The 15,779-nt window shown below is 37.7% G+C and overlaps 1 protein-coding gene across 11 annotated transcripts in view; it reads left to right on the top strand.

The window, feature by feature from the left end:
• Positions 1 to 15,779, top strand: part of LOC114876525 (TLD domain-containing protein 2) — a 135,676-nt gene that overhangs the window by 71,919 nt on the left and 47,978 nt on the right. For 7 of the 11 annotated variants that reach the window (XM_046288927.1, XM_046288925.1, XM_046288924.1 and 4 more), the window contains 2 exons: positions 5,671 to 5,739; positions 6,608 to 6,714. In XM_046288927.1, the coding sequence (XP_046144883.1) occupies positions 5,671 to 5,739; positions 6,608 to 6,714 (176 nt within the window). Of the gene's footprint in view, positions 1 to 5,670; positions 5,740 to 6,607; positions 6,715 to 13,196; positions 13,547 to 15,779 lie in introns of those variants that run through there. The other 4 variants (XM_046288929.1, XM_046288926.1, XM_046288922.1 and 1 more) reach the window with 2 other exon arrangements.

Below are 15,779 nucleotides of genomic sequence, written 5' to 3'. Positions count from 1 at the left end.
TGATGTGGGTAAAGGAATAAATTACACAGAGAGTGATAATTTGTAATCGCGACGGGTCGAATAGCATGGGTGAACGTGCCCCGTTCGCGTCAACATTTCTTTAATTATAATCAACCGGAAACGGTGTCACGTTGAACACGTGGAATATTTTCCTGCTTCTTGCTACTCGTATTAATTTCCATTAATTAAATTGTCAGTCAAGAGGACAGAAGCTTTCAAAGTTATTCCAAATCCTTTGAAAATTATATTTATTTTGAAATTTATCTAATTAACAATCCTATCCTGTAGTCATTAATTATATTCCCTCTAACCGATATATCATCAGCAACCTTTCATTATGAAATGTTCTAATTGGAATTCGTAAAGTATTTGATAAGTAATCAAATTGCATTAAGAAATCCCTGCTTACAAGGGACATTACCCAATCGACACACGCCGATTTTGATGCCCTTTGAGTATGACATAGAACTCAAAAAAATATTTGACACGTATTTTTTTTTATCGGCAATCGTCCATGCTGAAAGGGTGAAAAAAACATCTGTCGAGCTAGCCCTCCCACCTTGCAAAAATAAAAACACACATACATGGAAATTATGAGCTATTTATGAGCTTTCATGTTCCGCAAATTAAAAATTTTGAGCTCGTCAAACTAAACAGGAATTTAAACATTTCAGCCCCCCCATTCCTTAACAATAAAAATATTGAATCGTTTTTTGCGACAGAATTAGGAGCTATTTATGAGCTTTTAAAATAATATAATTCCGATTTTTGAGCTCATCGTTTTAACCCTAAAACAATCCCTTAAATAATTTAACTCAAGAGAGAAATACACCTAAAATGAAAAAATGATTACAAAAGTATTTATATATAAAATATAAAAGCAAATACTTAATTTTAAATACTATAGTGGGTCGGAATCGAAACATTGTAAAGTGGGAATAGTGGACACGAAATTCGAGCACCTGCGATTCTCTTTTGTCGCTGGCGCTCGCTTTTTAACCGACTTCGAAAAAGGAGGAGGTTACTCAATTCGATCAGTATATTTTTTTTTTATCGTAAATAAGGATCTTTTGGGCTGCGCAAGTAAATGTTGCAGAACAAATTTTATACTTCATTTTAAGTGTAGTTTTCTCCTATGCTTGGGGGACGAGGAGTGGTTTTACCGTAAAGGGGTTGCGATTCAATAATCAAAATACGTATCTTAAGAGCTCTTAAATCAATAAACAATATTTACCTGCAAAGGAGTTAATATTTTTCATTTTAGGTGTATTTCCCTCTTGAGTTAAATTATTTAAGGGATTGTTTTAGGGTTAAAATGATGAGTTCAAAAATCGGAATTATATTATTTTAAAAGCTCATAAATAGCTCCTAATTTTGCCGCAAAAAACGATTCAATATTTTTATTATTAAGGAATGTTTAAACTGAAATGTTTAAATTCCTGTTTAGTTTGACAAACTCAAAATTTTTAATTTGCGGAATATGAAAGCTCATAAATAGCTCATAATTTCCATGTACGTGTTTTTTTATTTTTGCAAGATGGGGGGGGGGCTAGCTCGACAGACGTGTGAAAAAAATGACAAAAATAGATTATTTTTCAATATATTTTTTAAACAAACAAATTTATCAAAAAGGTGGCTACATAGAAAAATTTGCTGTTCAAAAACGCACAAATTCCATTTGGAATTTTTCGCCTACACCTAATAGTTCCTGAGATATTCAAGAAAATATGTTTTGCAACCCCAACTTTGAGGGCTATTTTCACCCCTTCAGCATGGACGATTGCCGATAAAAAAAGTACGTGTCAAATATTTTTTTGAGTTCTGTCATACTCAAAGTCCCTTGTTAGTCATTCTGTTCCTTAAGGTTGAAATTGACATGGTACAAGTGTTGTTTGATCCTACCCCCTTACGTTATCAAATGCGTTTCGAAATCGGCCATCAATTCCTCTATTCGAGTCCGTCACAATAATTCTCATTATAAAAGACGCGTGCTCGCGAAGCAGACAGAAGGTGTATACCTCGAGCGATGGAGCATTAGAAAGTCGAGTCACTCGAGCGCGAGTTCGAGACTCGGCTCGATAGATTACGGTTAACGGAGAATTTCGTAAGAAACAACGAGAAAGGGATTCCTGAGGCCTCGAAACGCGAGCCTCCTTTCCTCCTCCTTCTTTGTCCTTTTGCACTTGTGCAAGTTTTTACGGTGTCGCCTCGTAGAAACACCATGCTCGACCGTCGAATATAATGGCGGTGCATCGATGTCAAGGACGGTGTAAAGAACACGAGACTTCACTTAGTAATTAACAGTTTGTCGGACCGGGTAATTGAGGTAGGCGGTTAATTTTAAATAACTGGCTTATCACGCGTGATCTAGATGTTTTACAGCCACTGTAAATACCATGTTTTCAGGTGATTTTATTATATTATTTATTACAAGTTGAAAAATGTAAATTTCAACTGTATGAATTAATTTGTTGAAAAGTTCTCGGGTTCTAGGAATATAAATGAGAATCGAAGCCCCTTCTTGTATTAATCATTAGATAATTACCGATGGTATGGAACGAATAAAGCATCGAGAAGTTTCGTTATAAATTTTCTTGTCCATCGACGATGACGAAGGACGAATAAGCGACGCGTTCTGGTATTCGTCGCGTGGATCGAAATCGCCGCTGGAATTCCAATGCGATCCGTTATACAATCGATGCGCCAGCCTTATCGATCTGTAACACCATCCTCGGTAAACAATTCATCGGACATATTGCCAATCGATCGGCTTATTAGGAGATTCATTTCCGGCGAGTGTCCTTTCGTTTCCTTTCGACCCTGTGCCTTCCTAACCACCAGTGGCCTTCTCTTCAACACGTACGCTACCAATGCCGGTCACTGGCACTAATAATTTAATTGGCTAAAATCTAATTTTATAATTGACAGCGTGAATGGTATTCATAAATCAGATGATAGAATTAGGTGTCTGGTGAGTTTATTTCGAAACAAGTATCCTTCACCTTCCGCATCCGCGACTCTTCAAGGTGGGGCAGTATCTAACCAGGAAACCAATTTCCATGGTCGAGGGATACCAGTTCGTAACGAAATTTTTCTCTTCCTCGAAATGTACCCGGCAACCGGATCTTCTCGATATAATTTTATTTTAACGTTTCATTTCCGTCAGATATTATTTATCTGAAAATTAGTCTTTGCTTCTTAAAATGCCCTTCCTCGAGAAGGCTATGTACACTCGCGAGCAACGCAGGTTTCTTTGGGGAAAAATCACGATGTCCTGGGTTCCCGCCTTTCCCCGGACTCGCCATTTTCCCTAGAGTACCCATCGTTCGAATGTTCCCATTGTTTAAAAAGAAAAAAGAGAGCAAGAAAAGGAGACTGTATCTCGGAACGAATTCCGATCTCGTATTCGCGGCGCATTTCACGCTCGAAAGCGAGAGACGACTTCCGCTTCGAAAAGCGGCCTCAAACGGGGACACTGACCTTCTGCCGATCGACGGATCAATCCACCGCGAGTTGAGTCTAGGAAGAGGCCTTGAACGCCGATGAAAACGTCGTCTCAGCTTCTTTTACCAGATCGCTCAGACAAGGACGAGTTAATTAATCTAAGGTAATAACGATCCAGGGGTGTATGTATACGATCTTCGTAATCGGATCCCTGCAATTATTATCCTGCAACGATTATTCTTCCTGTGTTTTTTATTGAGTCTATGCGGGTGAGGTATTCGAATAGAAATTACTTTGTATGTATACAGTGTTGTTTTTTTTTTGCGGGCTTCCATTAAGGTGAATGAACCTTTTTAATATAATGGGTGGCAATCAGGGCCGACTGTAGAGCTTCTGTCACCCTGTGCTTCCTTTGGGCGCCCTCCCTCAATCCTCAACTTCATCCGCCCCGAAAATCGATAATCTAATTTGCCAAATATTAGCAACGTCTTGTGAGAAAAATATGCAATGGAATTTTATAAATTTCCTTAACACTCGGTTAAAGAAACTCATCGAAAAATACCTGTCTATCGATTCATCGACTATTCCCCAGTTCCGATTCCAAGAACTTCCGATCGATCTGAACGCCTGGACATTGGTGTTTATTCACCGGGGAATATTTTTACGAAACAGCAGCTGTGAAGACCGTGGACGCGGCAGGTGTAGCAGGAAATTTCGAAACAGTCCACACGGTGCAACGTGTACCGATCACCTTTCTCCCTTCCGATGGAAGTCGACTGTACGATTCCGCCTTGTATGTCGATTGAAAAACCCGTTTTCCAATGCGCTTGCCGCCACCTTATCAACGAGTGCATCTGCGAAACTACAGGATGATAAACACAAGGCTCTCTGCGTTCTGTTGATTGCGAATTAACGAGCCTCCAGCGATTGTTTGATTTCTTTTTAAACACTTGAACTAATTGCTGGGAATATAGGTCAAGATAACGGGTGTTCATAAAGGAAGGTTTATTAAAAATTAGAAGAAGAACAAAATATTTCTTCATCCTTTGCATTGTTCAAATTAAATATTAGAAATCGTGGATTTCCCTTTTTTCGTATTATTCGATTCTTTGAATAATTAATGATTATTATTAATGATTAATGGATAGGAAAGAAAAATCTGAAATAATCGTCTTTGACATGAGAAATACGCGTCGACCTCGGCAAGCAGCTCGAAAATAGAAGTAAACGCTCGTCCGAATGCAGATCCGCGGTAACGAGTGAACTCGTCAGGGTAGCTTGGTAATCGAATTAAAGCGTCGCCAGCAATTAGCGCCGGCTGGAAAGTCAGCCGGTGCAGATGCATCGTTTCAAATCGACCGAATCCAATTCCTGTTATAGCCTGGACGGTTCTCTCGCTCGGATATCGAACCCCCGGTTTCGAACCCATGGAATTTCTACGTACACCGACGTTTCAAAACGTCTTTTTCGCTTTGTTAACCAATCGCGCCCGACAGCCGACTCTCACTCGGCATTTCCAGCAACCGAGAGGCGACAATAATTGGTTGGAAATTAAAATAATGAAAAGTGAAAGGAAAATTTGTTTCGCGTAGGGAGATGCTGGTTTAGAATGGTTAGATGTTGCAGATTCTGAGATAAAAATGTTTTAAGGGATTCCAAAGAATATACAGTGACTATATTCGATTATTATAACAGAATTGCATTTATTTTATAAAAGAGAACATTTATAATCATGCATGAGTACACGAAAATAATTTTATTGCTAATGTTTAAAATTATTAGAGAAAAAATGCAGAAGTTATTATTAGAAATTGCTAATCAATCCCACAGTACTATTAGAAAGCGGTAATTCGTTAATCCATATTTTGCAATGCTTGAAGTACAAATAACCAGAAATGGGAGGAAAGTATCAATTCAGAGTTGTTAGCATGAGCATTCATAAATAGATATTTCTTTTTTCTTTTTTTTTTTTTTTATTTAATACTATATCCTCGCTTGTGTTTCAATCTGTCGAGCTTTTTATTATACGTATATTTATTTATTTATTTCCTCTGGAGAAACATGAACGCAGTTGTTACCAATATTAATTTCAGCGGTCGTTCATTTTTCTTCAACTTTCTCCTCAGTTTGATTTTATGATTTTCAATTAAGTTTATTTTAAGCATTCTTGCACGTAGTTGCATGTGTTCTCACTGCTGTTGTTTTGGATTGTTTGTTGCACCTTAGGTCCAGGCGAATGTCCCAGGATATCACGCATTCGAGATCTTCTGAGAACCTCACAGCATCTTACTTCAGGTACGTAAATCACAAACACAAAACCCTGAATGGCCGTCGAAAATAAAATAAAGGAAAAGTTTGAATAAACATTCAACTTAAACAGGGTGAACCTTTATAATATCGCATAAAGAGAAAAACCAGTTGTCAACTGAACGGATATACCTGTTGCAAAGTTGTGCAATTTGTTCGCGCCTCGTGCCCCGTCACTCGTGAAATTTACTTTTTCCCTCGCTCCGAGATTTCATTCATGATTCAAGCACGATCGTCGCTATCTTCGCCGGCCATTCGTGTCCCCGTTGATTCGTCTTGTAGAGTTCATTTAATACAACGACTCATGGCATGGTTCGTTGCATCGTGAAATTGCATTGTGTCGCGCCTCGTCGGTCTCTCGCTTTTGCAAGCTGAGAATAATACGCGTTAGTAATTCCCAACGTTAAACGCGATACACAGTGTGTCTGAAAAAAAACCTATTCATTATAAACCCAGAAGATTCTTCATTTGAAAATAAACCAAAAAGTCCTTTACGGTTTTTCAATCTGTCGCTTCGTTTCTGAGATATGAGCGATTGAAAATCCGCTGGCTCACTTCCGGGGTGCGATCAGCTGACGCGTGGCAGCGACCAATCGCGCGAGGCAAACTCGAGGCACCCCGGAAGTCGAACTCCCAATCTTCGTATCTCGGTAACGAAACGTTAGATCGCAAAATGGTAAAGGACTTTTCTGTTAGTTTTTACACGAAGAATCTCCAGCTTTTATGACACTCTGTATATCACGAAAATTTTAAAACTCATGCGGGTTCGAGCGTTTAAAATGGAAAGTGAACGGAGAGAAAGCGTACGGAGAGGTTTATCAATGAAATTATTAATTCGAAACTTTTCCTTTCGCAGGAGCAAGAGCCGTAGCGTGGATCATGGATTCACGACGCCTTTCGATTTGGATTCTTTGAGGAACAAGGTCGAAGGACGTTTCGAATCGGTCGACAAGCTCTCGAAAGGTGAGTAACTCCATCAATTAGCATTAAAAACAATACGAAAAATGAGACTTCTATTTAAGAAAAATTATGTTTCACTATTTCGATCCTCAATTTTAAATTCAATTTTAATCTTCGTTCGCCTTCACTGAATTTCAATCGCATTTTTATCTAAGATAGATCTTCGCTTCTAGTTTTATCTCTGAAAGGAAATTCAAGCGATTTTCAGCGCGAAAGAAGCGCGGGTAAAAGATGAAAGTGATGTATGATGCCTCGATAACGAACACGTTACGCATGCATTTAACGCGCGAGAAAAATCAAGCGGAGACGGAAGTTAAGTTCGATCGGTCGAGGAAAGAGGACTGATCGAAAACCCGTGGATCGATCGCGATACGTACCGATCGACGACGAAGGTCTCGATCTTTGCCGCTGAGCGTCGTCGTTCGCGTATGCAACCTTACTAGCGCGAATTACATTGACTTACTTTCTTAAAGTGGCACGAATGCCAGCTTTGATCGATCGCTTCGCGCGTTCCCTTAATTGACATTCTTTCAGCGAAAAGATTTATCCGGCTGCTTCCAGGCCATCTTTCGACGAACAGATAGATCGTAATCTTTATTCTTAACAGAGATTTATTATCAGTTATCTTCAGACAGGATATAGGATATTATTTACCAAAGGATTAATAATGTATTGGAAAATATTAAGAGTAATAAATTTATTCCGGTAACCGGAATTTTTAGCCCGAATTAATATTCGAATTCCGAAATAACGAGTTGAAAATATCAGCCTTTAATAGAAAGAGGATCGGAAAATCTGAAAGGAAAACTTCCGCGATTACGTTCTCGTTACCGTTTCATTAAACGGATACGTTATCGACGTTAATTTCCCTGGAATTCCACGGACGGGAGGAGATCCAGGTAGACAGGATGAAACGGCGGGACGCGACTTCCCCAACCGGGGGTGGAGGAGGTATCGTTTGCACGAGCGGAGATTACCTCGAAAATTTAAATCCTGCCTGTCCTAACGCTCTCTGCGAGCAGTTTATTAAACACAGAATCCATGTCAGGCCAGATACAGCAGACTAGGTATACAGAAAACGAGCATTCATAACGCCCGACCCGATGTGCCCGTGTGTGCTTTTAATGGGCGTCGAGGATTTGCCAAATGATAAAGTCGTTCGAATTCCCCGACGATTCGCTGCTGGAAATTTATCTAATTACCACGTGGAATTGCATGGCATTGTCTCGCGCAAGATTGGCCAGCGAAATAGGGAAATTTCTGTCGCTCTGACTTTTCCTTTTTAACCCTTTCGAATGTGCACGAAGAATTTTATACAATTCTTTTATTTCTTCTTTTTAATAAATTGTGTTAATAAAAAATTACCACTCGAATGGTCGATATTGAAAGTAAGAATTAATCAAATTTCAGTCACCCTTGAAACGGTCCAAATTTCAAATTCCATGAATTCAGAAGTAATTTCTTTCAAATTGTTGTTTACGATGACTTAAAAGTACTGTAAAGGACATCCTCTTCTACGACCCCAGATTCTCAATCAACTCCAGGTAGAACCTGTCCAACAGTGTAACCAAATTTTCTTACGAAACACATCCATCATGGACACGTTCACGTTCACAATAACCTCGTCTACGTAAAATATATATCATACTGTATCTCTGGTCGTTTGACGTGCTTAAGAAAGTCCGACCAAACGAGTGGAGAAATTTTGAGTAGGTATATCTTGGAAAGTTTTGAAGGACAAGAGTCGAAAGAACAGCGTGAATACGTTGAGTCATTGCAAACGAGAGTGAAAAGATAATCCTTATCAATAATATCTCGCGTATATAGGTACATCTAATTATGTATTCGATGGAAATGAACAAATTGAATCATGGAAAAAGAAAGTATAGAATTCACTTTCAAAAGAGTACAGTTATCGTAATTGTGGCGATGACGTGAGTTGTTTGTTCTAGAGCATGACTTCTTTGAAATGAGATCTTCTGATTTGATATTCGGTGGATCGACTTCCTATCGTCATCACTTAACACAACATTATCGAGTACGTTAATGAGAAGCGATAAAACTGTTTCAACCGAACAGGTGTTGTTTCTAAGAAGTCATGGATATTTAGAATTAAGCTCGATTCTTAAATATTGATGTCAAGATTCGAAATTCTGTTTGGATTGATTAGTATTGAAATTGGGGTCAAATCAGGCTTTCCTAGAGATTTTCATTTTAACGATATCGATACTAATTTTTTATTATTAAATATTGTAAAATTAAGTATACAGGGTGTCCCAGAAAGAGTGTTAGTCATTTAAGGGGAACGTAGCTGGGGTGATTCTGAACATTTTCCTTTGCAAAAATGTTGTTTGAAGCTTCGTTTTTGAATTATTAAGGAAAAACACTGGCCAATCAGAGCGTGCGGGTTCAGAGACGGCAGGGTACCGAATGTGTTCGTTCAGGCTGGTTCAGACACGGCTAGTAGTTTAATCGAGTGGGGAGTAGCTACTTACTACTAAACCGTTTAGTGCATAGAAAAGTGTCCGGACTAGTACAGTTGAGCTTTGAAAATCAAGAGTTCAAGATATATCCCTTGACTAAAGAAATACGTCCGAATAGGTCTGTCCCGAAGGCTAGTTAGTGGTGGGGCAAGCTTAGTTAGTGGTGGGGGAAGCCTACTCGACTAAACTCTAGTGTCCATACACTAAACTACTCGCCACTCGACTAAACTACTAGCCGTGTCTGAACCAGCCTTTAGTGGTTGTGGAAGCCTACTCGACCAGCAAAATCCAATGAAACGGATCGACTCGACTAAACTCTAGTGTCCATACACTAAACTACTCGCCACTCGACTAAACTACTAGTCGAGGCTGCCGTCCTTGAGCCCGCGTGCTATGCGCGCTCCGATTGGCCAGCGGTTTTCCTTAATAATTCAAAAACGAAACTTCAAACAACATTGTTGCAAAGGAAAATATTGTTCAGAATCACCCCAGCTACCTCCCCCTTAAAGAACTAACACTGTTTCTAGGACACCCTGTATAACTGAGAAGTTTGAATAATACATTAATTTCAGTTGAAATTTTTCCGCGTAAACGCTTACACGCGAGTGGCAGTTCGCCACAGGGGAATACTATATGTATATATATGGGGCCTCCTCCCCTACAGCATCATTCTCCTCGGGACCGCCCAAGGCGCCTTAGGCGAAGGATGGGTTGCCAGGGGAGAACGGGAACTTAGGACCATCATTTTTCCTGAACATCCTGATTTGATCACGAATGTATCTTAAAATAAACTTTCCTATCTTAATAGATATCGAATTGTGCTTATCTAGGTTTCACAAGTAAATAGAAACAAGTGTATATCTTTCTAGGAACCGAATAAACCAAATGTTACATAAGCGCTATTACAATTATGTATATTATTTTAATTGTATTTGAATTTCTCATTGATATAAAATAATCGAATTTTAATTGGATCAAAAATCTCGACCGGGGTGACGGACAAACTAAAGCTGACCTTGCGTTGGAGTAACGTGCTAGACGATCACGTATCACGTTCGGTCGTAGGCTGGTTCGTAGAAGACGGATAAACGAACGTGATAACCAAAAGAAAAAAAATATATGAAGCGAAAAATGAGACGAGACGTGCATTAAACTTAAATAAACGCGCCAACGATGACGTGATTGCAACATGGCTGTGATAGTCGGTGATCAACCGTGTGACTGGGCGCGAGTAGTCTGTTCTCGACGCGCGTCGTCAGCTAGAGAACGCTCGTTCGTCGCGCAATTTTTCTACGCGATTGCCTCGAAACCGCAATAAATATCCTCTGAACGTGTGTCCCGCGTACGAAAAGTGTAATGACAGTAAGGCGAGAGTGAAACAGTACTTGTGCGAGATCGTTCGTGTAACCGATAGGCGACGGATACTTTGGTACAACAACGTTCAGCTATGTTGCCTTGAGATTGGAAACCGCGGTTGAATCACTATAGAAACGTGTGTTCAACAGGTTTCGATCGTTGACTACCGGCAAATGTTGATCCGAAACGCGTGGGAGGTGTGGGCATTAACATGGGTGGAAAAGAGTGAAGTTTGATATGAAGTTGATATTAATTTTAAGGGATGTCTTCTCACCCTTTCGTTTCAGACTTTGAGTTTTATTAAAAGTTTAAAATAAAGTCGAGGTAGGAATTTATAATTTGGAACGTTGTTCCTGGTTGATTCCACAAATTATAATTAAAAGGTAATTAAATGGTAAGTGGAATTTTTCTCACCCCAGGTAAAAATATCTAGTTTTATTGAAAATTTGTGATGGTAATACGGTTAAGATGGGAATTTATAAGTTTCGAGGTAGCACACGGTTAATTACGTAAATGGTAATTAAATGGTAATTAGTCCTCGGGTTTTCTGTGGTCTAGTGGAAATAGCTAGGTAACTAAGTATTAACAGTACCACTATCGAATAAGTGAAATATAAAAATTGTAAGTAAATTCATTGTTACATAACTTTGAATTATCCTTTCCAATGCCGTTCGTTTTATCCATATAACAATTCTAATATTGAAATATGACGGCTAGTGACAGAATTATGGAAAATGATGTGTTTAACATGTTTTATTGAGAACGTATTGTTATCATTCTCTGTTTGCACACAACGCGAGGAAAAATAGCAGTTTCGATCACGCAATGACAAGACACGATATTTACCGTCGATAAATATAGTGTAAGAAGATCAGGTAGGTTAGGTTAAACGGGATGATGCGAGCGTTTAAACGGAAATGCACAAAACTTGATGAAATATATTAATTTTTGACGAATGAATTTTAGTTTCCAAAGATGTGCACCTAACTTAACTATCCAGTTAAGCTCAGTTAGAGTAGGTTAGTCCTTCTCCAGCAGGGACGTATCCATCGAATGAGAGTTCCACCTTTTGGGCCCCGAAATTTTGAAATAATTCATTTCCTTAGAATAACTTAACGCGAATAATCAAATAACTTTGCTGGTTTTCTCAGCGACGCAGTTTTGTAATTGAAGAAGCGAGATAGAATAAAGTGAAGTCAGCTTTTGGTGTTCGTTAGCAAGGTAGGTTAGCGTTACTGCTAGGTTCACTGTTAATTAACACTGGTTGATTGCTTCAGTGAAAACGACCATGCGCGTAACATGGTACATTATAAAAAAATATTTTTCAGTCTGCCACTGTGAAACGATACAGAAAATTTCCCTTCGCCAGTGGAATTTCTTTTTGTTGGTGTACAAATTTTAACAAGAGTATCTCGACTTTCTTAATTCTCCTTCGGTTACAATTTCGATCTCCAAACGATGATCCAGTGATTCATAAATAATCGACCAGCTTCTCAGACTTTTACTTTTACTTTCACTTTTACTTTCCAACCAAATGATACAGCATTTTCATCGACCACCGAAAATCAAGATAACATTTTTGTTTCTTAATAATTGCTTCTCGGAAGTGCAGCCAAGCTTTTTCATTCACTTTTCTGATTATTTATTCGTATCGCTGGAATATGCGAGGCGTCTTAAGAACGTGTCAATGTCGAGAGATACCTCAAGGCTGATATTCAAGCAACACACACTGTAATTTTAACTTAGAAAGTTCGTGTTCAACTTTGCGTTAAATATTGAAAATATAAATCAATGTTCGTTAACCCTTTCATTAGCAGGATCGTATCTTTTCGGGCTCCTCTTTTTAACGGACCTTGGACATGTACCTACTTCGCCTAAAGCTCTGTTAATTTATACTCTTTTCTTATTATCTATATTAGTAAATTAATATATCATAATTAAAAAATAGTCAATATTACAGTGTTATTTTTGGTCTTGAACAAAACATCAAGGCTGTTGTATTTCACTTGTTATACGTAATTAACTCTAGCTAATTAGAATATCAAACAGAATACTTCAAACAAGTGTGAAATATTTTTAGTTTAGAGAAGGTTATTATACAATAGTTTGCTGAGAAAAACACAACTGATCAAATAATAGTACCCATTCTTGTACATACATTTTCTATCTTCATTAACACAGCTGTTCTTTCATTGCAGAATCCTAATTATCCTACTTGATTAGCATACTCAACGTCATATTCGATCCAAGTCAGCTGATAGTATTTATTATACATAATATTAAACTGTAGAATGGAATTCTACATCCAATGAATTTTTAAAACATTTTTTTTCTAGACTGACAGAATTTTTATTAATTTTGTATTTATTAGTCTGGCTTCTCCCTTTACGTAATATTATAAAACAAAATCTTGCAGTTATATGTTTCATTGCGTAAGGTCGTTCGTGTCTCGTCTTCGTTTTCTTTTTCGATTATTCGCGCCCCCTTTTTATATGGGTCAACGAAATACCATCAATCAAGTTGCGGTAATTGACTTCGCTGTCGTCGTTAATGTTTCTCTCTTTGTCTTCCTGTATTTTCTTATGCGGAGCAATGTTGAACATTTCTCTTCCAGGAGAAAAATGATGAAAATTCGAAAAAATTTCAGCCAAGAAACTATTTAATTTAAAGACACAGACTTATGATTGTTTACAAAAAATTAGTGAATTCATTTGATTTTGAAATATGTGTATTCTCACCATTGAAGATACTCTGTGATAGTGTTACGAACTATTAACAAAGTTAACAAATATTGTTGACTGAAACGTAACGCAAGCAAGTGAAAATCAATTGTTCAAGCATGTCGACCTCGTCGTGGGAGTTTCTGGACTACGAACCAAACAATATTCACATTTTCGAGAAAGAATATCGGGACTATGTGGTGTTTTACGTAGTGGACCAAGATTCACCGTGCTCGATCCTCGAAGGCTATCGGCACAGCTTCTCTTCCAGCACAGGTATCCTCGACAAAGATGATTTAATTTCAAATAAGTGACAGCGCTAAAAGTTTTATCAAATTAGGGTTGAACATCAGGACCTAAGAATAATCTTTCAAAATAAGCTAAAAACGCTTAGTTTTATACGCATCACTTTTGAACCGATGGATTCCTAGACTTAAAACCTATATTCTTGAATATTACAAATTAATTCGGTGCCTTTTCTTCATTTTAATTAACGATTTATTTTTAAAGAGCTATAGTAATTCCAATTATTGAAATAATCTTTGTTATTATTAAAGCGTCTTGTCACTTTTCAAATGTTCAAAACGAGAAAATATTCAAATTAAAAATATTAATTTAGAAGGCGTAATACTAGAGGCACCGAATTAATTTGTACACCTAATATAATAAAGAAGTCAATAATTTTGCGTGGCCCAAAGTAAAGTGGAGCCATAATTAGGGTGACACAGCTATTTCTATCGTGTCTACGAACGTGTTAATCAATTGTCCAAACGTGTCAACTGGATGATGATCGAGTACCTGAAGAGAACGTGAAACGAGTGTATGAAATGAAACTGTAATGAACAAGTGTCTCACGAAGGTTTAATATGGATAGTTGCGAAGTAGGTCTGGGACGTTTGAATACATCTGGGATGTTCGAATGCTATGAATAAAATTTGAATAATTTCATGTTCTGGCATTGTTATATACCTTTTCGATATCTCTTATCGAAAGTTTCGATGCAGCCGATATTAATTACCAAACACTTGTAGATTATCAATAATCATATGGCGACACCGATGGCTGATATGTGGCAGTCATAATGAGGTCTTTTTTTTAAAATTATTTTTAATTCTTACACAATTCTCCGATTATTTTACCCAATACAAATGCATTTGATATTGCTTCGTTGAAGTGCAAATGATAACAAGGTATCTTGTCACTAGATAAACTCCTATCAGCAGATAACAGGTGGATGTTTTATAAAATTCAACAAATATGAACTATCGTGGAAAACAAGTAACAACGACACTTTGTCGATAAATCACTCGCGATTAAATTAGGCTTTTACAGGAAAAGGGGAAATTTTTAAATTGTTAGTTTCGTTGAACAAATCGTACAATATTTGTTTAATAAAAATTCTTCTGAATTATGGTATTATTAGATACATCATTCTGGTATTTTTTTATGAATCACAAATTCAATTTGCACTCCTGAAATTCTTTAAAATATAAGTTGAAGTAAACGAAACCGGGGGAAGAACGTGTTAATATCTCGGATAAAGATGAAAGTAGCGCGTTAATTCGTTCCTCTGTCCAGTCAGAAGTCGAGTAATCAGGTGTTATGAAAGAATTTCAAACCACTGTATTCAGCAATATTTATATTTCCATTTAGCACACCGTTTCATCGTTTCAAAGAAACTGTTTTAAAACTTGAACCGAGTTTACTAAATATACTGACTATTTTTAAAAAAGCGTTTCGAAAAAGCGATTCTTAATGTGTTGACTGCTTTGGGGACCGTTGGTGGCTGGCACCTGAAATTTGCTGTAATAAAATTATTAGCAGAGGTAATGATGGGGTTACCTGAAAATTCGAGTCGGGATTTTTTTTAGGTAACTATTGACTCGTGCCGAGGCTCGGTACATCAAGAATAAATAACACGCAATCATTCAAGTGCACTATTGTTACGTTTCAGCGACCTTTTCCCGAAGGTGTACCCTTTCTCACGAATAATCCTCAGAATGACATTCTTATTTGGTTAGAAATGATTTTTTAATTAAAACAATTCCCAGCATATTTATTACATTAATCAATATTATCAATAAACTGGAGTTCCATTGATTTTCTTCAACGAAACTTCCTTTAATTCCGGGACATGTGTCTGAACCGGAGAATTCTAAATTGGCGACGATTAAAATCATTTGCCTCGGGTTCAGGAATAACGGCTGTTCCCTTATCATCGTCACGTGCCTTCTATTTATTCGTTGTCGCTCGATGATTTCGTACTGGGAATCAGAGAATTAACTCGAATTGTTTGGAAACATTTTATTATCGGTCGGTCGTTTTATCTGCGATACGCGTACAGGTGGATCGGTTTCTTTCGGTGATTTCAATGCCTACCAGGTGGTCTTTCTCTTTCTAGTGTAGACGTTTAGAAGTTTTAGGTTTATTTATCATAAACAAACTTTCTCTGTATAATTTCTTAACGTCATAAGAATTAGACAGGAAAATTGGAAATATATTTATGGAT

This window comes from Osmia bicornis, chromosome 15, assembly GCF_907164935.1.
Source record: "Osmia bicornis bicornis chromosome 15, iOsmBic2.1, whole genome shotgun sequence".
Classification (NCBI taxonomy): Eukaryota; Metazoa; Arthropoda; class Insecta; order Hymenoptera; family Megachilidae; genus Osmia; species Osmia bicornis.
The sequence above is the reverse complement of the archived record's forward strand: the minus strand, read 5'-3'. Positions and strand labels throughout refer to the sequence as shown.